Raw genomic sequence first — 26245 nt, forward strand, 5'->3', positions numbered from 1 at the left:
CATTTTTTTTGTCAAGATATATTAAAAAATTGGCGAGGTACAGCGATTCTCCGAGAAAGTTTGTTTTTTGTGGTGACCACGATATCTCAAAAGTATTTCACCGATTGGCTTCAAATTTTAAGGGCTCATTCTATACTTGGTGGAGTGCTGAATAAACGAAGGATTTTTCGACCGATTTTTACCAAAATGGCAGGGATTTTACTGCATGCCAATGTTTAAATATATCTTTAAAAAAAATGATACATTAAGTTCAATAATTGTACTACGAAATCACGCTTTGATTCCGATTAAAAATGGATTTTAGTTATGAAAAAAAGATTCTTGAATTTCGCCTATAAGAACTGCATATATAACCCCTTAGTGCCGCGGAGGAAGAGGCCGTAGATTAAAGAAGGTAGATTAATCGTTGATAGCTGTGTTATTAGACTGTTCCTATGTTCCGCCTCTGTTAACGTAGGATTAACCGTAGACTAATGATTAATTCCTCGCGAGCGACACGTGTATATTAATAATTTAAGGGCGAAAGGAAACGGATCAACCGCGTTGTCGCGGACAAACCTGACAGCCGACGACCCAGTTGAATCGCGCGAGTGCACCCCTGCATCAAGACTGTCAGATATTCGAACAAATTCAAAAACGAAAATGTATATATATATATGGTACATAGGTATATGTGCGTGGATGCGTGTACGTGCGTGTGCGAGTGGGCGGATGATTATGCGATTAATATCCGGTAAGAGGTTTTCATTTACTCAGTGATAATCATTTTTTCAAATACTCCGCTCCGTTCTGTTCTCGATACCGATTGTAATGGAATTTGAAAACAAGCAGCGCGTACCTCGATGTACCTTAGAAAAGAAAGCGAGAAAAAATGTCAAATCACCTTTCCGTAACAACGCTTGCTTCTTATCCCTTTTGTCCAATTGCGCAATTCGAAATGAGTACTTGGCTCCAGGATCGGCAATGGGACGGAGGTGTCGGTATGATAAGAAATTCGGGAATTGGGGCAGGTCAGTGATAGCGCGTTTTCGGAGCATCATATCACCGAACTTTTCGCTAAATGCGCGGGAAAGGTGTTAACGTTTGTCTGTCGTCTGTTTAAGAATTGGATGGCCTTTTTTCAAAGAGTTACGTACTTCGCGAAGCACCCTGCAAGGGGGTGAAGTACATTCGTAGGTGCGCGATTTTCATACCTGCGATAGATTTCAAAATATATATATATATGTGCGTTCTGAAATCGCTGCGACAGATATTTCGAACTACGGGATGATTAGACCTCTTCGAGATGATAAGAGAGGGAGAGAGGAGACGAGTAACTCAACCTGGTATCCCTTTCCTTTCGAAGGTGGTTTTCGTACACCCTCTTTGGTGTACACCTTGTTCTCTATGTGACTTACGAATCCGTTAAACAGTGTCGTAAAGGTTTGTAACGCAATGTCGTGCAAAGTAGAAGGAAAGGAATCCATGCCCTTAGGAACATGCGCATATGTCTCTAAATTACATATATTTTTTCAATGTGATGCCATCGCACGTTACCACATTATAACCATGTGTAACCACACAGTTTTACAATATCTATTGTCAATAAAGCCTAGATCAAATTTCGTACATGTACTTTGAAGACAATATTCATTGCTCGGTAGATCTCGAAGGAAAAGACCATTGCGGAGAGAATTAGCAAAAGTAGCGTGTCATAAAAATCACGGAATTTCCGATTCACCGTAAACAATTTCTGCATGTCGGGATAATTCGTGAATTATCATTCATAAAAGGTACCGATTATCCGAACGGCAATTATTTTAAATACTGATTATTCCGAATGAACGGTATAGGCTATTGTGGTCTGAAGAACAATAAAATAAGTCTGCATAACCCTCGACCTACTTCATTGTTATTCCGTTTATGTAGATTTCCAGTGGCCGTACGTATAATAACATTCAATACGAAAATAAGAATATTGTTAAAGTATAATTTAAAATGTTGTTTTTGGAGAATAGCTGTTCCTGAATACCTCGGTGACTTTTTTAAGCGAAAGGGCACTTTATCCTTTGAGATCCTTCATCCTTTTAGTCTACCACTTAGTATACATACTATATCTTCTGACAACGCTTATCTCTTTTTTCTTTCGTGTTCTTGACAGATTGGAGGAGACCTTTTTACAGAACTCCCTTAAGTTTGCATCTTCTTCCCGGAACCTAAGGGGATTTACCATTCTCCATCAAAGAGAGGGCGAAGCCGATTAAAGGAGATCAGCTTTTTCGACGATCTTCAGAAGATGACGAGGATATGCAAAAGGGAACTTAAATCCAATCTATGAATAGAAATTAGGGATCAAGTCCTCGATTTCCCTCGGAGTGGCTTCTTTCCTCCTGCCGAAGCTCATCCCCGAATAATGTAATGACCCTTTACGATACTCTTTTATCCTCAAAGTTACCACTTTTTCCTAACAATTTGTGCCTACTTTCAGCTTTCCCCCCAAAATCTTCGAAACTTTGGCATTCCGTGGAAAAGGTGAATGCAAAGCCTAGGAATGATATCACCTTTTGTATTCTACTAGGTCTACCCTTAATCTTTAGTTGTCACAAAACTCGGTAGAATTTCTAGCGTACAATTTACATTTCTAACATTTAGAAATAAAGGCGCCACCATTATAATAAATATTTCGGAGTTTTAGTGACAAATTTTAATTTTGCACGTTTCTGAAAGTATCACTTATTCATTAAAAATGAATATAATATTTAAAAACATTGAACCAAAGTTATGCCGTGATTGTTGCTTGGGTAAATATTTTCATTTGCACTGTGAACGATGGAAGCTTATATGCATTTATTGAAGCACAGATTGTTGGTTCACTGTGAAGGAAAAAGTATGAGTACTAAAAAATATCGGTAGTTGCAGATGCAAATGAATACTCAGGGAAAGGAGGGTTGTTGAGGCAGAGTCCTCGGAAGCAGGACTTACAGAACTGAAACATCCCCAGGCTGACAGAACGTAGCAAACTTTGAACGGCTTATTTGCCAATAATTAGCAAGTACTTAGTGCAGTTTGCGATCCCATTACCTCCTTAATCGACGGTTAAGCTACCCACCGATTTCTTGCCATTTTCGGACAGACTTCTCTTCTAATAACATAATGAAATAGAAACAAAAAATCAGAATCACCGACATTTTGAAAAAGGATTACGAACATTTTCTAATTTACGAATAATAAACAAAAATTCTGATTTTATAAAATATGACTCATTCATGGAAGGTGCACACCAGGAAGGAATAATACGTTTCTGATACACCTTTATAACTAATTTTCACTGTGAATTTGAAGGACTACTAGTCTAGCGATGAATTTATAAATCTTTAAAAAATAATACAAAATAAACGGTACACCTTGTACAACTTACGCACTCTCTCAATTTATAAATGAATTTTAAGAAAATGGCTTAATCGGCTGTTAATAAACGATCTTCGTAACATAACTTACGAAATGGCTAAATTAATAGTTGGTAACTGAGCTGCCTAAAAGTTATCTTTTCATGAAAATTCTGTTCCATCAGTCGGTATTACATACGTTACGAAACAGCCAAATCAATAGTCGGTAACTAAGCTACCCGAAGAGAATCCTTTCTTGATAATTCTGTTCCATCAGTCGGTAATACAGGGCACATGACTCTGAAATTATTGCTGCAGTTTACTAACAGTGGATGATACATCTCATAAGAGCAATAACGTTATCAAAGAAGCTTAAAACAAACTAATGTTCTAATCCCATACTAAATTTTATATTTTTCAATTTTTAAACATACTTTAGATGAATGAAACAATTATTTGAAATTTATTTAAAATGAATTTAAAGTATGAAAATGGTGCTCCACGGAATCAACAATTCTTTTATATAAAAACGACCACTTATCGAAAATCGCTCCCATGTAATCACCCGTAATCATTTTATCTTTAAAACGAGCCTTCATTGGAATCGATCGGTTTAGAAATACGCTCGGAATCGTAATCACAGTAAAGTACTGAAAAATCGCTGGAGTCGTGTGCATCATTAAATGTATTCATAAATACGCTTAACTCCTGTGTCAATGACAAAAAATGTCTGTTCAATAACTTGGTACCCAAAGGTACATACATTCCAAAAAAAAAATGATCAAAGGCCTTTTTCAATATCTCTTCGGGATAAATGAAAGATCTCCATAGAAAGAAGTGCCATTGAAATAAGCGTTGAAATAAAAATTGAAAAGCACATTGAGTGTGCTTTTCAATTTTTATTTCAACGCTTCGTTACACTTACCTACATAGAAACGTTCCACTTTAATCACGTTACTCTTTGATGTTCCCCCATTAAAGTTTCTTCATTTTACGCGAATCTGCTAATGAGTTAATCTTTACATAGCAATACCATGTATAATATTCTTAGGACCGATAATTTTTTAGATAGAGATATGCCCATCATCGTTTGGTTTTATTTCCAGCAAATCAATCATCGCAACCTTCATTCATAATAATCCTTCGTTGTTCCTGCTAATTTATCAATAATACATTGCTACTCCGATTGAAATTAAGAACACAAGAAAAATTGTGCGATAATTTCTGCCGCGGAGCTCGGCTAATCTGGATAAGTACGAGAATCAATTCCCCTTAAACTAATTAACCGAAAGATACGTAACGATTTCTCATTTAACTTTACCGTAGACCTCAAATTTACTTCTCGATCAAACTCGAAAATAAATTGGTAAACGATCGTACCTGGAACCTCGTTGACATCTAACCCCTATTTAGAGTACTTATGTGGAATACAAGTTAAGTAAAATGGAGTAATCGTCAAGCATAAACGTGTAAAACATCTCGAGAGGTAATTTCTGGCCTTCCTGGCAAGAAGAAGGAATTACTTTAAATACTAAGGCGCGACAATGCAAGGCCGACATATTACATCCGGTACATTCTTTCCGCCCAAGAACTTCGGAAAGCATCGGGCTCGGTTTTAACAAAAGGGTCCGAAATCCACCAATGGTGCAACATGTCGGCAATGTATGCCAATCCGTTCCAAAGAAAAGCACCCGGTTGAATCGTGCGTGCAGCTGAAAGTCAGCTGCATTCGGTCGCCATTTCTTCTAGGGGAGTATCTTGAGTAGGGTGAATAAGGAAAACCAGTTTCTAACTCCACCCAGTCTTTTTTACGGCATCTTTAGCTCCCATTGGCCAAGACCCGAACATGGGTGCGGACTCCATTCGAAATATGATTAACCACCAGCACATGGAGAGAATGCCGAGTAATCACTATACAACGTGTAGTGGCATGGTATATGTACTAAGATCATGAAAGAAATCCTGAACTTCGCTCCGGTTATTAGAAAATGCTATTTCCACAAAAACACGTGATTTTAGTGTACATCAATTTAACGGGTATTTTTTTAACGCATCCCCAGTAGCACAGAATAATTTATAAATATCTCTTTGTAATCTTTGCTAAACATCTCAAGGGACAGATTTTTTAAGATTTCTTGTGGACTTCATTCGAAGATATTTGAAATATTTCTTGAAAATCTCAATGACATATTTAGTTTCAATAATTTATAAACATATAGAAGGATTATATTTTTTAACTGGTGAAGATAATAAAAATACATTTTTTACTTCACGACTATTATCGGACACTTCATTTGGTATCAATTAACACGAGAAACTTTTGTAATATTTCCCTTCCGCTATTTCATTATGGGAGCAAAACGTGTGATTTTGATTTTAAATATTTTGAAAACATTTACAATGTATTCGGCAAATAATATTTAAGAAATATTTATATTAAAATGAAACGAAATATTTTGTATATCTGGTAGAAAAATATTATGAAAACACATGGAGCTAACATCATATAAATATTATAGAGATAATATTCTAAAGTAAACGTTTGGCAAATATTTCAAATGTCTGGTAAATATTTACAAAATGTAGGATATTCATTAAATATATAGAAAATATAGGGCAAATATTTTGTGCTACTAGGGATCGTTACCAGCGTTACACACGTGTGATACCTCGATTCTCCGTGATAAGTCGATTTCACGTATTTATGAAAGTTTTGCTGCTTCCGAAAGAGCCTGGTCCGTAATGAAGGTTCACTAATCACTAATCACTAATCAGACCACGGTGATAGAAGTATGGCCTTAGACATTGGTCTCTCAGTAGTCCTTGTGCTAAATTGATTTGACTCGAATGGCTTTATTCATCTTGGATAAAAGTTCGAGGGCTCGATTCTTTTGGTAACACATTACACGTATTAGCACGCTGCTGTAAACGTATCCTAGAAAAAGTTGTACTTCTTTCGATCTACTTACAAAGAATTAAACTGGGAAATCATTATTTGGGGAACGATGCTTACACAAAACTTATACGTAGATCTTCCCTAGGACCTTAACCAATCGCAGTGCCTAAAGTCATGATTTTACAATAATAAGACCAACTAGCGATAAACCTGCATTTGCCAATGACGAAAATTGCATCTTACATATCCTTACGCTCGATTTGTCATATCCGTTGCAAACACTCGCTTAATTTCCTTAATACGTAATTATATACCACGGTTACTGCACATTCTACGGATATTCACAGAATCCTTGGGGATTACTTGATAAAAAATCCTCTCCGTGTAGTCTTTCGATCAGGGGCCACCATTCGATGGATAAACAATTAATCCACACTAGTTCCCAGAGATTCGCGCGTAGGAGACGAGATACTTAATCTTCGTGGTCATCCTCGAAGAGATGGAAAATCGATGCAAGAACGTGCGAGATTGCGTCATCACCAGGATGTACATAGTCCTAATTATCGCGAGGATAATCGCAATCCAAGGGTCACATCGAATGTTGCGGGGGTGGCAACATGATTTCGTATCCTGCCGACATGCCCTGCTGATGGTGATGATGGTGATGATGGGATCCGCTCATCATCTGATGATGGCTCTGCTGATAGTACTGATGATGCATACTCGAGTGACTCGAGTAGTACACGGGGCTCTGTTCCACGTCCTTTCCTGTTAACAATAATAACCAATCATCTTAAGTAATCGAAACATGTGTCTTTAATACCCCATACCCCGAACCAATTGTTCCTTTTGTTCTATAAAAGCTTAAATAAAAAACGAAACCGACTTCAAAAAATACAGTACAAAGTAAAAAATAAATGTTTTACGCGAAGATGAGGCATATGAGGTAAACACGATTCGGGAGAGTACCTAGATAATTAATTAATCATTGTAACGTATCCGCGATAAATGAATTCCCCGTTATAAATTATGTCCGGCAAGATGAATAATTAATGAATGGACCGTAGCTTTGACAAGTGAATTTCCTGTCATAGGTTATATCAATTACTCGAGCTCGTGGATAATTATCTTACCACTGTCATAAACACCTCGCCCATAGCACAGAGTTTTGACGTCGTTCATGGGACTGAGGCCGCCATTATGAGGATGCGTCGTGTGCATGGAGGAAGGTGTCACGGGGGTCGGGTAGCCGTGATGATGAGGTCCCATGGGACTCATGCCCATCGGGCTGCATGGATTCATTGTCACCGGTGACATTCCCATCGTCGACAATGGCGACATCGTAAGGTTGGGACTCCCCGAGTCAAGGGTCTGCAGCGACTGATGGCTCCCGCCGTTGCTGCCAGGACCATTTTCGTTGCCGTTGCTGCTGCTTTGACAAGTCAACGACAGCATTTCTCTGAAAAAATCAAATTAATTATATATTTCGCGCGAAACTCTACCGAGTCTCTTAACCACTCAAAGAAATTATGCATTGCGGCAACAAAATCCTGTGATCAAATACGTCCAAAGGAATTTCAGATTGAGTAAAGGAAATTCCTCTAAATCAACGACACCAATTTTTCTGCCCTACGAAACAATTATTTCTTGCAATCGTATATGGTTTAGGCAACAATATGTGTATATAATTGTTTTGGTCAACTAATCATTTTTTTTTTGTTTTTTTTTTTTTTTTCAGTGCATCGATTCGTTCTCCCAAAGCCAAACCTTGACAGTCGGCCCTGGAGTCCGACGGTCACAGGTCGGCGCAATTCCCCGAGTCGTGTCCGGAGTTGACTTTTGAAAAAAGAGGAAATCCTAGGGCGAGGGAGAAAAAATGAGTCTAGCAGGCCCGAAAAGGCGGGCCCGCCGATTGTCTTAGCGACGAGAACGAATGGGGTCCCGAGGGACCCGGGACTCCCGGAGGCCCGACAATTAGCTTTCGGTTCCTCGGTGGCACACATGGTTTTTCGGTCCAAGTTCCGAGAACCTCCCGGGGCCCTAAGTGCGACCGGGCCCGAAGGAACGGTCGTTTCTCGCATTGTTCGCCGTCTCGTGAGCACCTCCACCCGCCGTCCCGTGTCCTTCGCCGCCGACACGCGAGTGTACGGACGCAGGATATAAAGACGTGTGGGTGAGTGCGGTACTAAAACTTGTGCGTGTAAGCGACACAAGTGAAAAGTCTAAATACGTGTGCGACACGTCGGCGTAACGCACGTGCGTGCTCCGGCGGTCAGTGCGAGCCCGACAGGGCCGACGTCACGCAGGGCACCAGTGACCAGATTGCGGCCCCGTGAGGTCCAGAACTATAGATGTCCCTAACTAACTATGTCCCTTAGTTGACAGGAACTGTATCCTTCTAGTCTCCCGGTACTCCATAATTAACAACGAATTATTACTTTCAAAGCCCCACGGTACTCCGTAATAAACAAAGGATCATTATTTTCAGAAGATGGATTCAGAAGTGGATAAAAGTGGGCAATAGCCCGAATTCTGGGCAAAGTCGGCCCTAAGTATCTTTATAAATGTTTCCCTTGGAAACTAACTATCGGCATTTCGATGATAAAAACGTCCCCCGATGAATGATAAGACGATAAAGTGGATAAAAGTGAGCAATAGCCCGGATTCTGGGCAAAGTCGGCCCTAAGTATCTTTATAAATGTTTCCCTTGGAAATTAACTATCGGCATTTGGATGATAAAAACCTCCCCCGAGAAATGATAAAACGATAAAGTGGATAAAAGTATGCAATAGCCCGGATTCTGGGCAAAGTCGTCCTACGCGACCGGAACTCCGCTCTGTGTCTATATAAATGGTTCGCTTGGAAATTAACTATCCGCATTTGGATGATAAAAACCTCCCCCGATGAATGATAAAACGATAAAGTGGATAAAAGTGGGCAATAGCCTGGATTCTGGACAAAGTCGGCCCTGGCGAGCGGAGCTCCGCCCACGTCCGCAGCCGTCGGTCTTTGCGGCGTTTCAACCCCTCTCGGTGGCGCGACAATTTTTATATTTTTTTACGGATGCATTTCAAGGTCCGGATTTAAAGAACCGAAGCACGGAGAGAGAACCGATTCCCTTTTACATCGCCGGGAATAATCTTCGACACCATGCGCGATTTCGGTCGAGATTGAAACATCCGCCATGGCCAGGATGGACGGGAAAATGAATGCCGCGGGACCATTCGACCTGGGTTCCCGTTTTTTTTTTTTCGTGTCCTTTCGGTTAGGTGGTAAAAACCGGGATTAAAGAAGAGAATTTCCAGATTTCTCGAGAGGGGTCGCACCTTTGCCCGAAACGATGGGGAGGGTCCCTGTGAGGAGCGTCGCGACGCTTCATGGGTGCTCCTCGCTCGAGCCGATTCACGCCTGCGCGACAAGATGGACGGACGGAGAGGGAGGAAAGTACGGGCGTAACAGATAAATCGAATAAGGACCGGTTGGCCTTTATATAGTAAACTATTGGTAGTGCGAACAGCTCAATGGTGAAACGGGAGATGTAACCGAAGCTCTGCCATAAAACGGTAATGGGGCGTCGCGTTTCCTTTTCCTAGGGCCATACGAAAGAGCGAGAGAGACCCTGAGGGGTACCATGGGACCTTGGTATCCGGAAACCATGTCCCAACCATGGTCCGTTCGCCGATCTTTCCGCCATTGCGCAAGAAAGATGCGCGCAGGAGCCGCCACCATTTTCCATTCTTTCTGGAAAGAGCCGCGGCTACATAATGGAAAAATTTCTTACGACGAAGACAATAAAAGAAAACCACTCCATGAAAGAAGAGTAGACTACACCGAGATTGCGTTGTTTATGAACTCTACTCTCGAGTTGAAGAAAATAATATTGGGGGGGAAAGAATTTATCTCGTTATCGTGAACAAATAATTGCTCTCATTCCGTGAGAAAAAAGATCAGTTGACTGAAACAATTATATATTCACATACTTATTGTTGGACGAATCATATATGATTGTAAGATACAATTATTTCGTTAGGAGGAAGAAAAATGGATATATTTAATTTAAACAAATTATTTCATTCAAACGTGCAGTTCTAACAATCTATCGTCTGATTGCCTCAAATAAGAAAAAGTTGGTTCAGTCGCCTACATTTTTGGTAGAAATGTCAGCAAGTATATCAAATGACAAGAGTTAATTTTTTATGCATTAATAGTCAATTTGGCCCAATCCTGCTAATCATTGCTCCCAGACTATACTTATTTTATTTCAATTTTTAGAAAATGTTGGCCCGATCAAAGCAGATTGTCCATCGAACAAAATATCTATTATCAGGTACCACTTCACCTTCCCTTGATTCAATAAAATAATTCTCTTTACTCAATTTAACATTTCGTTAGACGTACTTAGTCACAAAGTTTCGTTGAAGCAATGCGTATTTCTTAGAGTGAACCAATTTTATTTTCTCAGTATTAAACTAGAGTTACAATTACAAATGTGTAATGAAATGTCACGGTATCATGTTACGGGATAACGAATCATGATGTGACCAGACATAACGAGATGTTGCACCGAGAAGTGATCCCACATAGCGTCATCCGAACGATAATGCGTATCTCTTCTTGAGATAGAGAACACGAAGAGGTGTCCCCATAAGAACTCGTGAGTATTTGAAATTCCCGCAAAGTTTACACACCTAAGATCATAAATAACTACGGTTAATTTCTTTGATATCCCTGAATTAATTATCGACCGAAAGGGACCGGTGGGCCGAAATTTGGAGAATGCTCTCAAAGCAGAACACCCTGACCGGTGCCACTCTCTCGTAGACATAACAACGCTGTGTTCGCTCCTTCTTTCTCCTGACACACGCACACGCGTGTTACCCACCGGTCCCACTGAAACGCGCTATCGAATCGCAACAGCTTATCGAACCCGTCCTAGAGTGGCATTCGGAGGAGAATCATTTCCACCGATTTCATTATCGCATCTAACGCACGGAACGAATTTAGCCGCGACCGCCATTGTTGTCTTGGCGACCCCCTTCGCGGGAGCGATCAAAGGAAAGGCCGCTTGAAACGAGATGATTGCCCTAAAGATCCGATTAATTGAAAATTCAGATATTAAATTTCATTTCCCGTAGATAAACTGTAATTTAAGGTGCTTAAAAAGATTCGGGATCTGATTAAGGGGGTGTGAAAGTGGCATCTTAGGGGTCAAACGTTCATGAAACTTTTCTCCGAATTGGGTGTACCGATTTGTTTCAAATTTTACCACATGAATAAGGAGACCCTAAGGTAGGTCCTGAGACTCGCGAAATTTCATTTTTTATCAAAATTGTTGAAAATAGCTGTAAACAAATTATCGTAAAATTGAAATTTCATGGGTTTTCAAGAAGTGAAACCTGGAGGGAAAAGTCATCGAGTGTTATCACAGTGATGTAATAAAAAACAATACTGTAATTGCTTCTACTAATAATTCGACATGCTTCTATGTTATGTCACTGCAATTTAAATCATCACAAGAATCTTAATTATTCGTCAAAAAACGTCCTGGTAGTACTCGTTCGGGTTGACGAACCTAATGATAGAAATGCCACAGGAATTTTCGAGAATTCGTAATCTCGTAGTCATTTGTTGATGGCGTTGCATCTATCAACAAGGGTTGACCACGCGTCCGACGTTATCCAAGTGCGATTACATCTCTCGGGTCTTAACTTATGTGCAAAACCACTAACTATAACGAAACGCGATGTAATCGCATGGATAGGTATACAAGTTCTAATCTTACAGCGGGATATGATCGCGTTTATCTTCTACATACGACCGTCGACGTTGATAAAGGAAATTTCGCCTCGATTATAAGACCTGCACTTTCTGCACTTTCAACCTTTCGCTGAGCTTGGACTAGATGATTACGTGGGAAAATTCGACGAGATTGATGAATTAAATAAATGTTGGAACATATGTTTTTCTTTCAGAATTTCCTGTCAAAGGACTTCATTCAGGGTTGAAAATCGCAGGTCATCGGGGGTAGATTCGGGGTACAGGAATTTCGTAAAAACGAAGGCAATAAATCGCTCTTAACATGATTTACCGAGGAAAGCTGGCCAAGGGTCTTGAAACGACCGACCGTGACACACGTCGAAACACTTGTTGCTCCTCCGAAAGAGAAGAACCCCCGTCGATACACGTGCCGGGCACGTACCCGCCGATTTCGCTCTAAGGGTGCCTCGCCCTGCTTCTCGGGACATTCAAAAGCGGCAACTCGAAAATGTGCACTCCAAAACCCACCCTCTCAATTTCCAGTCTCTCGAAGAACTATAAACTACCAAATCTGGTCCGGATTTCGAGATCCCTAGTATCTAGGATCCGTGTCAAACCTTGAAAGATGCGAAATTCTCTCTCGAAAAAAATTCCAACTATTGATACAACCGGTAAAATCCCCAGCGAACCATGTATTAATTGAACAATAAAATTCCTATGTTAAGTTAGTTCCTATAAGATCATATTCCGAGAAATTCCATCTACGGTTACTAATCATATTGTCGGTATTTTTTCAATTTTTCTGTTTTTTTCTTCTAGCAGAAATTGCCCCTAATTTTCGTTTCAACGTGCCCAAGGTCTCGTAGGTGGAGACGCGTTTTCAGTTCTCGTTGATAAAAATTGATAAGACTACTCACTGTCTCGTTTGTGGGGTGCGATCCCTCTGCCGACGATTCTTAAACCAATTGGAGACTTGCGTGAGGGTAAGTCCGGTCGTCACGGCGAGGTTCTTCTTCTCGTCCGGCGTCGGGTACCTATTTCTTACGTAGCACTCCTTCAGGGCTTTCCTGGAGCGTTCCTTGAAACAATAGACGGTCTCCTCCCCGTCCCAGATAGTTTTCGGGAGCGGGTACTTTTTTCGCAAACGGTACTTGTCGACTGCACCTAGGGGTCGGCCGCGAACTTTCTCGGCCTCGCAGTAATGAGACTTGTACCACATCTGCTGCAAATCCGAGTGTCGTCTCGGTGAAAAGGGGTGACTTTGCAGGATCGAGTACAGCTCGTGATAAGCCCCTCTGTGGAAGGCCACCTCCGCCCTCGCCATCAGAACGCTTTCGCCACCTCGCAAAAGCTCACCGGGTGGAAGGGACCAGAGGAAACTGGAAACGAAAATTTCCCTACGATTATCGACATGTCATTTATTCACGCTTGTTGAAATTAAACAGCCTGCTTTTCTCTGAATAGATATAATGTACGTATAAAGTGAGCATGCGACGCAAATTTACGATTCGGGTGTTTGAACAGCTGCGAAAATATGCCACTTATTATGACTAGTTGTCATCGATAAGAAGGGCCGTGGAGTGTCCCCTTTCAAACATCGTAATATAAATAATTAATATTTTTAATTGGCGCACGCTCCTGCGCGTTGCGGCCAACAACTGCGACTTTCATATAGTTACAAACAAATACGGATATATGGAAAGAATATATATTTCAGTTCTTAGCGAAAGGTAGCAATGCTGACGAAGTCTTGCGCTTGCTGCAGAAATAAGGACACTGACGCCAGCGATTATTAAAATTACGTTAAACGTAAATGTAACACTGGAAAACTTCGCTGAGATAAAATGCTTTACAAATTAGCAAATCAATTTATAGCAATTGCCAAAATGATCTACTTACTACTCGATCAAATGGACGACATACGATTTACGTCGCAAGTAAAGAATATTGCAACCACGTGTTTCCTACGTACTACCAACATTATTATTCATTACCATTAGATTTCCCCGATACATTCGTCTTGCAATGAAAAGTTGACTCATTTCGAAAGGTAAAAGACTGGAAGAATTAATAACATTCTTGTACCACAGTATAATGTGATAGATTTATAATAAATGTCATGTTTCCTTTCTGTCTCTTTTGAGACGAATACATTTTATAAAAAAAAAATTATATACCCTCCATTGATAATGTCAATCCTCGATTCCAACTTTGTACATGACACATCTTTCGTAAAACCATTTCCACTCGATACGCAATTATCATCGGTCGACTCGCAACGCCAGTGATACCCACAAAATCAATTTCCCTGGAGCCTAGAAATGTCCTTATCAAAAAAACATTTCGATTGCCGCAAATAATTAATTTCGCATAAAAAATACATGTTTTGCTGAGTGTATGTCTCGCAGCCTACAGTGTTCGGTATTTAAATGAAAGTATCGAGTAAATCCTCGGCTTTACTTGTGTTATCCCTACATGTGACAATTACCTCGTGAGTTTCTCGACGTCTTGACTCTTTCATCAATCAGGGAAATCAATATCCCTGAAACCTAGAAATGTCTTTATCAAAAAACATTTCGATTGTCGCAAATAATTAATTTCCCATAACATTACATGTTTTGCTCAGTGTACGTCTCGCAGCCTAAACTTCTCCGCATCGAAACGAAATTATTGAGTAAATCCTCGGATTTACTTGCGTTATCCCTACATGTGACAATTACCTCGTGAGTTTCTCGATGTCCTGACCTTTTCATCAATCAGAGAAATCAATATCCCTGGAGCCTAGAAATGTCCTTATCAAAAAAACATTTTGATCGTCGCAAATAATTAATTTCCCATAACATTACATGTTTTGCTCAGTGTACGTCTCGCAGCCTACAGTGTTCGGTATCGAAATGAAAGTATTGAGCAAATCCTCGGATTTACTTGCGTTATCCCTATATGTGACAATTACCTCGTGAGTTTCTCGATGTCCTGACTCTGGGAAAGCGCCTCGCACATGCAGGAAATCTGTTCGGGGGTGAAGTTGGTGGAGGTCCCGTCGAGGGGGAGGCTGCCGACGCTGCCGACGTTGGAGGAGACGCTCGAAGCACTACAGGTGGGCAAATCCTGAGGATACCGAGGACTGCCCGAAGACGTGGGGGTTAAATTCTGGGGATGAGAATGGTGATTCAACGGCAGACCGGTCATAGCCGTGCCGTTGTACGACCTGGCGGACCCGACGTTGCGGTGCACTGCTCCCATTTGACTGTTGCACTCGCTGCTCGGTGAGGAAAGTTGGTCCGAGCTCTCAGACATTCTTGGAACACGGGATTTTGATGAACAAAAGGCAAGAATCACCGTTTATCCGGAATCGCCGTGGAGCCGCCGAAGTTAAGTTCACCGGAGGAATCGAAACCGTCTTTTCGCGTCCTCCTTCGAGCGTTTCGCGCGTCTTTTGCCCGTTGAGGGGATTATTCTTTACGAAAGAACCCTCGAGGACGTCGACTGGAGGTAGAGGACGAGCCGACACTCCGACGTAGGAATTCTCTAATCAAACGACCGGTAGTTACCATCGAACTTCCGTTACACTTGCACGCCCGATACAACCGAGCTCATTGTTGCGACTCGCACGACCAAATGTACACAATCCATTGAACAGCTCTCGGCGGAGTCGTCGCCATTCACCGAGTCACAATCCGACGACCGCCGGCGATCTCCCGCCCGAAGTGGACGGAGAATTCGGAGAACCTTTTGTTTAATCTATTATCCTACGACGCTCCTTCGAGTCGTTCTTCATCTAAGCTTCGAGCAGGACTTCGCGATTCGGTGTCGCCGCGCCCGAGGGAATTCCTTTTCAAAGCCAATCGGACGCTTTCCGGTCCAACTTGACCCTGCATCGAACACTCGGGAACGTTCTAAATCCAACAAAGTCGAAGAATTTCTCCAAACTCATGATAAACCTCAATTATTTGGATACTCGGAAGGCATCCAAACGTCGCACGTGAACACCACTTTCTCGAGCTTCTCGATCTCAAAGCTTATCTTTGTTGATTAACCCGAGGAGGAAATCCACACTGCTGGGATTTCACCACGTCGCCATGCTCGCGCTCCTTTCTGACGAGGCGCGACGAAGACGTCTTCGTCAAGGGGATCCTCGAGACCGACCCCCGGGGATGCCTTTTTTTGTGATAAAACCCTCGTCGCGGGTATCGTCCAGGTCCCTCGAGGACTTCATGTCCTAACCGACTCTTTGGACCCTTCTCCGGCGGGCTGTGGCATCCTCGACGTCTTCGCGCGAATCGGCGGAAATCGGCGGAAATCGGAGCTAAGGTCGCGATCGGCGAAGTCCTTCGGAACAAGGCACACTCACTGAGTGACCAAGTCACCAAGTTAGTAAGCGAACACTACTCGGCTGGTAATGCGATGCAGAAGCGGCGTGGTTTTTTTCGGTCCCCGGCGCGAAGCCGGCCCGGGTCGGGGCGGCCGCGCGCCGATTGGTCGCCAGGCGGGATGCCGAGGTTCTCATTGGCGCAGCCAGAGGGCGGCGCAACCCCCTACCCTCCGGCTAACGATAGCCCCCTTGTAACGCGTCTGCATCCACCGAGGCCTGCCAGGCAGGTACGAATCATCGAGGAGATCCCGAGATATCCGGATCCTGGCCCAAGATGGACCATGATGGATCCGACGCGATGCGCTTCGATCGATAGCGAAATTTTGCGATATTTCTTTTAGATAATACGTGGGAATACTTGAGTGAGAGAGAATTCCGTATGGTACACTATTACAAAATTCGGTGAATTTAATAACACTTTTGATGGAAGTTTTATTCTGACATGGTATACTAATTTTATGACATAGGTTTAAATGAAATATATGACATGTGTTATAAATTTAGTACACACGTATGTAATGAAATTATGAGACGGATACGAGTCATCGAGGAGATCCCGAGATATCCGGATCCTGGCCCAAGATGGACCATGATGGATCCGACGCGATGCGCTTCGACCGATAGCAACATTTTGCGATATTTCTTTTAGATAATACGTGGGAATACTTAAGTGAGAGAGAATTCCGTATGGTACACTATTACAAAATTCGGTGAATTTAATAACACTTTTGATGGAAGTTTTATTCTGACATGGTATACTAATTTTATGACATAGGTTCAAATTAAATATATGACATGTGTTATAAATTTAGTACGCACGTATGTAATGAAAAAACGTAACGACTGAATTTTGCGATAATTCTCTTTGATAATACGTAGGAATACTTAAGTGAGAGAGAATTCCGTGTGGACGGTACACTGTTAAAAAGATTCTGTGAATTTTATAACTTTTGATGGAAGTTTTATTCGGACGTGGTATACTAATTTTATGACATAGGTTCAAAGTAAATATATAACATGTGTTATAAATTTAGTACACATGTATGTAATGAAATTATGAGGCAGGTACGAATCATCGAGGAGATCCCGAAATATCCTGATGGATCCTCCGCAATACGGTTCGACCGATAGCGATTGGATGTCGAAACGTAACGACTGAATTTTGCGATAATTCTTTTTGATAATACATTGGAATACGTAAATGAGAAACAATTCCATGTGGACGGTACCCTGTTAAAAAGAAAATTTTATAACACTTTTTTGTAGGAAAATTAAACTACTTATGTACTAAATTTATAACACACATATATGTTTCCGGAGTATGTAAAAAAAATGTGAAATTACAATATTTTCTTTAACGGTCTACGAAACTCATAGAAAGTTTCGTTTTCGAAAGATCCTCGCATAAAGAAGAGATTCGATAACGATGGAACTCATTTTTAGACTACATCACGGGAGTAAAGGAAGAGACGCAATTTACAGTCTGAATGGATAACTTACCATACTTTGAGATATAAACAAAAAAAATTATAACAAGTACATAATGCATTCCTTGCATTCCAGTAGGCCGAGGCGAGGAAATGGACTCACGTTTCGCTATCTTGCCAGATAACGCGCGGATTGTTTCTCTTTAATTATTTATATCGAGCCGGGCTAGAAAAAACATTATTCTTTATCGCAGCCCTGCCTGGGCAGTGCTTGGTTCCAATGATTACAGTACGAGTCTTAAACTATATTTCGAAAATACACATCAATAAGTTCCGACGACAGGTTCATTAAACATGGTCGTCGCGTGAAAATATTACGAGCGGTGACGTAACCTCTTGAATCCAACGAATAGATTTCAATACGTTCAATTAATTATTTACGAGACGTCTAGCTTAACAAATTTATCAACACCGTTCTTAGATACAACTTTCTCTCATAAAACTCGAATACACATGCGAATTAATAAAAAGATCCTATTCTTACAAACCTACTTCAACTTCAACTTCAATGCCCTGAGAGTTACACTCAGTATTTATGAACAATTTGGTTCATGAACCACTACGTGTGTTGGAAGTGAAACTTATATGATAAAGAAAGTAATAATTCTTTAATAAGATATTATTAATATTTCTTAATTATTATTCCAGGAAATGCCTTTATACGCTCGATACTGGTTGTACGAAAACGTTACGAAATGAAACCGTTTATGTGAATTGTGTTAATGTTAACTTCTTCACTTTTCCCTTTCATAATATATCTACTACTGTGCCATAAAGAATTTCACAATAATTAATGCCGTGCCATAATGGTGTACCTAGACGAAAATTGTTTACACTCGTAGTTCGGTATTATTTTTTGACAAATATCAATGTTAACTAATAATACTTTAATTTGGGATCTGTTTTAATTGCAGGTTCCCTCCTCGCGTTCACATCGACGTATCCAGGGACTTCGTCGCGGATTCGCACATAGGTCTTGTCGGTGGCCAATAAACACCGGAAACGGAACATGTCAACGTTACCGTACACCGTATTGTGATTCTAGCGAGTCGCCCCGTGCTATCGCATTCGACTAAATTTACAACACTTGCAATTACCATGTAACTGCGCCAAACAGCAGGGCGCTATTCGACATCGGGATTTCTCACGGCAGGTGATCGTCGATGTCAAAAGTGGCGTGATTCCTACACTTAAAAAAAAAAAATGATAATTTTATAACATTTTTGTCGAAAGTTTCATTCGGACATGGTCGGACTAATTTTGTAACATATTGTCAAATAAAATGTATAACATGTATTAGAAATTTAATACATATGTGTAATAAATTTACAATATATGTTATAAATTTGTGTCGATCAGGACTTGATTTTAAACGATTTTTCTGCAGACAAACAAATTTGACATATGCCCCGGGCATATTCGAGGTCGATTTTAGAGACAGAATTTTTTTTAATATTATTTAAATATTTCTCGGACTCAAGAATGTCGCTACAATGCTTCTCCGTCAGTACCACCGATACTTGTCATCTCTCGATTAAATTTGTTTAAAAGTAAACTTATGTAAACGACGATAAAATTAAAAACTCATGTAAAAAATTTGCAAACAATGCGTACTACATGACTTTCGAATTTTAAATTTATCATTTTTCTCCGCAATTTCACAAAATTACAACACGATGTTATGAAATTATAAATTTACGTAGAACTGTATAATAAATGTATATTAATTCACTATTAAGACATAAAATTTATAATTTTACTGCGACCTTATGTATTAAAAGTGTGTAAATTTTATGAATTTTTTTAACAGTGTAGAATAAAGATGCCATTTCATCGCAAGTACCTACACATCGCCGTCCCTTCCAGAATCGGCTCGTGGCTCGGATAGAATTATGATACATTTGTATAAACACGATCCTTGCCCGCACGAGGAACGTAACGTTAGATGTACATTAGGCGGATTGAATCTAAATACACCCGCCCCGGGATCGGCTTCTCATTCAGAAAATTCGCCTTGGTGTGTATGATTACCTAATACAACCTCACACATACTACGCGCACATAGATTTAATTTCAATGTTCACCGCAATGGATATCGAAACAAAATGAAAAAAAAAATAGGTATTTTTCAGTCACATCTCGTACCCGAAAATTGCGGTCCTTTATCACAGAATTCCGATTATTGTTAGTATTAATGATCTCAGCTGAATCTGCTAATTCTCTATTTATTTAACTTCTAACTTAATTTCTTCTAACTTAAATTTTGCATTGTACTCCAAATCCTCCCGTGTGTTCATGAGGCTTCTATAAGGTAAACATTTTATAACAGTTAGGCAATAGTTTCTAGCAATCGAAGATGGTGATTTTACTTGCCGGAAAGTTAACTATTAACATGCGGTTATGACATGATCCGGGGTTGTGCCGGAAATAGCGAAGCCGAGAGCAGCCGGCCCAGGGTAGATCAATGAGCGCCGTTCCTGGCAGGCGAGAGAAGACGTCTTTCAGCGTTTGAAAGACCGGACCAAGGAGCTCTGGCCACGCCTTGTCAATCCTTTGAATCTTCTCCGCCTTTTTCGCACTAATTGCCGTCGTATGTCGACCACCGTTGAGAAATCCTGAGACCCTCGCTTGGAATTGAAGGTCTGAAACTCCCCAGCGGGGACCACAATGGCGGCCGCGTTGTCGACGCAAAAGCGACGAAGACGTCCCAATCAAAAAATCCGATTAAGTAGGGTATCCGATAAGCCTTACGAAGGTAATATTCTCATAATTTTCCAGAATTTATTATCTATAGATTTATCGTAGACCTTCGGAAGGTCCAAAAGTATTGGGACATGAAGTCAATCAGTTTCTTTTTTATAAGGATTTTATAAGGGTATTATTACGACTGGTGGCCAAGCAGCATAGGCTGGAGATAATACCGTAGCAGAGGCAAGAACCAATGATAAAGGGGCGGCGCCGCGCTTTGCGATGGCGTCTCCTTCGATTTGGTGTCGTGTTTCCGCCACGCCGCCATTTTCCCTCTTCCTCTCTGCACCCTCCTGCGGCACCGGGAGGACAGGGATGAACCTCCTTGTCAAAACGATCGGGATTTCTCTTCTCCCTTGGCCTGGGTGCTTTAAATGATTCCCTGAACCCTCTATCGCAGCGAAAACGCTGACAACAAATCCTTCCCCTTTGTAAATCCGCCATCTTTTAAGTATCTGCAAACATCATTATCCAACCTGCGAACAATCCGATAAGCATCCTTTTGCAAATTGTTGCCAGCTAAAAAAAATAAGGATATTGACATACAAGACTATTTTCTGACTTGCAACTTGTAAGAGCTAGATTTTCTGGGAATTAATACATCGAATAATTATTTAAAGACTTCTTTAGTTTCCCTAATATTCATCGTGAATTTTCATTGTACAGGAAAGAAGTGACTTAAAAATCTCGTAGTTTCGCAGGAAATCCTTCTTCGAGGAATCGAGGGATTTGCAATATCTCTGGGGTGGCAAAACGTGGAGGTCGTTTGGAAGTACATCGTTTGTACCCGGGACACCCAGGCATTCGCAAACCCGTGCGCGTAGTCATGAGCCGGGGAGCAGGGAGCAGTATTGAGTTTCACTGTACTGCGTTTAATTGCATTCCAAAATAGCTTTGCGCGAAATCCCTCCGGGCATCTTCCACGTAAATTCAGATAAATTCAGCGCGCCTTTCCGTAGCAGTACCCCATTAGGAGCAAAGAGCCTCACCGACGAAACAAATTAAATCTTTAATAACGTCAGTTCACATCCGATACATCAACCGCACTTCTTCATTAAAAGTCACGTTCTACCCGAGGTAATAGAAAATGTCTTTTCCTTATTTTAACCCACCACTCGGAATGACCTCTCACATGTCTAACAATCATTTTGTTCTTACAGAGCACAGTGCGCACTTGACGATGGCGATCGTTGGCGCGATCAATCGAATGGACACGAAAGGAATCGTATTTCTGTGCCACGGGTGTCACCGCTCAGGGAATAAAATTAATGTGGCGAACAATAAGCAAGCAGCGGATACGGACATGTAGACGATACGGACCAACCAGGACGAGCAACCCATAGGTGGCCGTCATCCGACACCTCGTCGAGATAAGCGGTTATCTTCGTGTATGCAGACGTCTAGGCTCGAGGCATCGCCATCGACCTGAATTGTAATGTATATTAATGGAAGATCGCGTGTAGAGAACGTTTCTTCGATCGCCAGTTATACGGTGAACCTGCTACCAAATTCACTTCCGCTGAATAAAATAGAATCGGGGAAAAAAAAATCAGAAAAACAAACTGCCATCAAAATGCGCAACCATCGTGAGAGGTGTGAAAATTCTTCGGTTAAACGTATCAGCACTCGTGGTTTTATTCGATGGAGACATTTCTAACAGGCTTCGACTTAACCCCTCGATTTATAAATAATTTATNATTTCAGATAGTCTAATATCATATTTTATATTTACTGCCATCTACTTCACTGTTATGCTAAAAAGATATATCTACTGAAAATGCCAACCATTTTTGATTTATAAATAATTTATTTACAACATGTGTACGCATTAATTATAAGAAGTTACACTTAGCTGCTGCAAATGAGGAGTAACGCGTTTCTTACTTGAAATTTATTTCAAATCTCAATTAGAGTGTTAATCCAAGGAACTTGGCGGATTCGTTAACACCGATTTCTAAATCCTTTGCGAGCTCTAGTTAGAATTGGCACACCGAATATTTTTTAATTCATGATTAGTTAATTACAGTTAACTTTGGGTACACTAGTAGGGGCACCGGGTCCAAGAATAAATGGAATTAGAATAAAGATGCCATTTCATCGCAAGTACCTACACATCGCCGTCCCTTCCAGAATCGGCTCGTGGCTCGGATAGAATTATGATACATTTGTATAAACACGATCCTTGCCCGCACGAGGAACGTAACGTTAGATGTACATTAGGCGGATTGAATCTAAATACACCCGCCCCGGGATNCGTTAACACCGATTTCTAAATCCTTTGTGAGCCCTAGTTAGAGTTGGCACACCGAATATTTTTTAATTCATGATTAGTTAATTACAGTTAACTTTCGGTACACTAGTGTGGGCAAGAATAAATGCAATTCGCCGACCAAGAGGCAACCCTGAGCATCGGGGAAACAGGACATCGTGCGGACGTGGACACCTTGGTCGAGATGACGGTGGGAGCAGGTCACCCGAGGGATTAGGCGACGTAATCCGCTGGTTATTTCCCCATTAGTGGTCGATCCTAGATCGGGCCCGAGATTTTCGTCGAGAGCCGAACAGGCGTGAACACAGGTAGCCCCGGATGCCCGGAGCGGTTAAAGCCGGTGGTGGGTGCTAATACCCGAAAATATGCTTTTTATGTGTCACTGGCCACTTTATGCCCAGTTCCGTGTCAGCGTCAGCGGCCGCTGGGAAAGGTGCACCCCAACCTGGGGGTTGTTAGTACCTTCGGGCACCCGAGCGTTGCGTGTCTTTTCGCTGACGTGAATCTCCGATCCCTATGGAGATAATTAACCCCCGGTCGATCTCTTCGATCTCCAGGACCTCGCTTCAATAGGATAGGGGAAAAACCGAGAGAAAAGGAATTTTCGAATACATTTTGCCTACCGCGTAAGGGGCAGGATGCAGCGAAGGGTGCACCGGAGAACAGATGTCTCCAATTCTTGCGGTGTGAAGCTGTATTTACGTAGAATTACTTATTAAACATGTGAGGTACGAATTGGGAAAGTACGTGTCACAAAAATGTACAACATTGAATGTTACGAAAAAATCGACATACGGCGGCCATGCCTGCTCGGAGTGAAACTTCTAAGTTAAAACGAGTTATTAAATGTTATTAATTATTCTTTTACGGAACACCAAACGAGATGTCTCTAATTCTTACGGTGTGAAGCGGTATTTACGTAGAATTACCTATCAAAGATGTGAGGTACGAATTAGGAAAGTACGTGTCACAAAAAAGTGCAACATAGAATGTTTCGAAAAAATCGACGTACGGCGGCCATGCCTGCTAGGAGTGAAGCTTGTAAATTAAAACAAACTATTAAATGTTATTAACAGGTGTAAAATAACCATCGCCAAATACATGTATGGTTGCAAATTGACTGAGATCAGTTATTGTGTATCTTACGTAATTTATGAAATATGTTTTGTATTCAATATACGATAACTGATTGTAGTTGTTTTGTAATCAGCGGTAAAGCTGAGCCTCTCTTGATTTTTTAGGACGAGCCAAATTTCGGAATAGCATAAGAAGACCTCTCAGCAGCAAATCACGTGTTACAAGTTTATCTTTACGCCGACGATAAGGTCAAATCATCCAGATAGGGAACGTCGGAAAGGGTGGATTATCCGCACCGTGTAATTACCCGTAATAATGAATTTTAACGGCGTAGGTGGGACGCCTTTACTTTGTAGAGAAACTGCCGATGCGAACGCTGTGATAGGGAGAGCTCGTCGATTACACGGTTAGTTAGATACACCTCGTGATTTGAGGGCACCACCGGTGGAGGACTGTCATCGCGCATATAGACTCGGTGCGCGTAAGTACAGCGAGCGTCTGAAGGTTACAGTCACCTAGAAATTAGTTTAATGGCACCCGACAGCGTTTCGTTAAACTTATCACGATCTGTTATTACTAGAAAAGGCGCGAGACGACGTTCGATTCTCTTCGAAGACGGATCACTTATTTTCCAGACTCTTTGACGGAACGCGCAGCTTTCCTTCAACCATTCGCGTACTTGTTTGTAATCCCACGCACTTCGGCAATTTTTAAAAATGGTTCCAACGTGACAATACGTACCTGGATGTCGGCATTTTAGACTCGGTAATGACTGAAAAAAGGAGCACACGAGCAAAACAAAAGATAAGGTGCATCACTTATTTTCCAGACTCTTTGACGCAACGCGCAGCTTTCCTTCAACCATTCGCGTACTTGTCTGTAATCCCATGCACTTCGGCAATTTTTAAAAATGGTTCCAACGTGACAATACGTACCTGGATGTCGGCATTTTAGACTCGGTAATCACCGAAAAAAGGAGCACGCGTGCAAAACAAAAAAGCGGTCCAATGCCCGAAAATATCGCGGTAATCCGAAGAAAAGCAGCCGCGAGGAATCGTGTCGCTTTGCACACGTGCACTGTCACGTGTAACCAAGAACGCATCTTCCTGGCACGCATGACCCCACACGATAAATAGCAATGATTCTCGGCCTCTTCGGATACGCGATACTTCCTCCTTTCGTCTTCACCCCTTCTTCCAAGGGTCGTAAATAACCTTCCTTTCGTTGATACTCTTTCAGAAGTGTTGGTCTATGCAGTTTTTTATCTTCATCTTTCTTTAATTAAAAATTCCTCGTTTCCCAGTAACTTTTTATCGAAGGTAGAAATCCCCTAATTGTCGATAATTTCTTCACAAAGAGAAAAACTTTCGATTTTTTATTTCAGATAGTCTAATATCATATTTTATATTTACTGCCATCTACTTCACTGTTATGCTAAAAAGATATATCTACTGAAAATGCCAACCATTTTTTTACCTTTTTATATTAGATTTTAATATGATTTCTATACTTTGAGTCTTCCTTTGCAGATTTTCCAGAAATAGCAATCAGTGGTTTAAGATAGGGTCCTCTGAAAACAGGATGAGTTACCACGTTGGTGTCAACAATCCTTCTTCGGCCATTCACATTAACGATCCCTGGGAGCCTGACACATGGTACACCATCGGGCCATTAGCCGTGGTCGGTCATGTCCTAATAAGCAACCCCTGCAACACCCCTTCCTGGCATATCTATCAAGGATCGTCATAATTGGCGACACGTCCATATTGCCCGCCCATCCTGGTCAACGGGCGGCCATAAGGGTTGCTCCCTGTGCTCGTCCTCGTCTCCACATGGCGGTTTCATAATAATTAGCCGTCCCATAAATCTCTGGCCTTACTTTTTTCCCTCCACGACTGTGATTGCTCGTTACTCCGTACTTCGCGATGAATCAACTCCGCAAATCGACGAAAATGCATCCTGAAATCTGCTTGAAAATGAAACAACTCGTAGAAATTTACTCGAGTGCTATATCTTATCCTCTTATTATGGTACATTATAAAAAATCTATATCAAATTGTACGTTGCATTAGAGTTTGCCCAGGTCTTCATTGTTTCCAGAGATGCTTACGAGGGAGATCCTAGGAATTTTGGCAGATTGATATCAGGGTAATTGGAGCTTTGCTCCAGACTCAGTGCTTTAGGACGTCTCAAGAGGAAGATATCCTTTTGTTTTCTTTTTCGTTTCATTTCACGGCACATACTTATCGAAAAGAGAATCCCACTCATACAAGT

At 41.2% G+C, this 26245-nt stretch overlaps 1 protein-coding gene across 1 annotated transcript; it reads right to left on the bottom strand.

The window, feature by feature from the left end:
* Positions 1-6850: 6850 nt before the first annotated feature.
* LOC105700672 (homeobox protein SIX2) lies at positions 6851-15315 on the bottom strand. Its single transcript, XM_012426734.1, has 4 exons — positions 14972-15315; positions 12936-13397; positions 7395-7720; positions 6851-7029 (listed from the first exon to the last, which is right to left on the bottom strand). Exons 1-4 carry the CDS (start codon positions 15313-15315, stop codon positions 6851-6853), a joined length of 1311 nt encoding a protein of 436 aa, XP_012282157.1.
* Positions 15316-26245: the final 10930 nt, after the last annotated feature.

The sequence above is a fragment of the Orussus abietinus genome, unplaced genomic scaffold (genome assembly GCF_000612105.2).
Source record: "Orussus abietinus isolate OABI.00-Male unplaced genomic scaffold, Oabi_2.0 scaffold224, whole genome shotgun sequence".
NCBI lineage: Eukaryota > Metazoa > Arthropoda > Insecta > Hymenoptera > Orussidae > Orussus > Orussus abietinus.

Bases quoted from the DNA above. Each gene is read 5' to 3' on its own strand.
- LOC105700672 (XM_012426734.1), bottom strand. From the start codon at position 15,315: ATGTCTGAGAGCTCGGACCAACTTTCCTCACCGAGCAGCGAGTGCAAC. The intron at 7,721-12,935 runs GTGAGTAGTCTT...TGATTTTTTCAG, and splicing joins CGCACCCCACAAACGAGACA to AGAAATGCTGTCGTTGACTT. The intron at 7,030-7,394 runs GTAAGATAATTA...TATTGTTAACAG, and splicing joins GCGAGGTGTTTATGACAGTG to GAAAGGACGTGGAACAGAGC.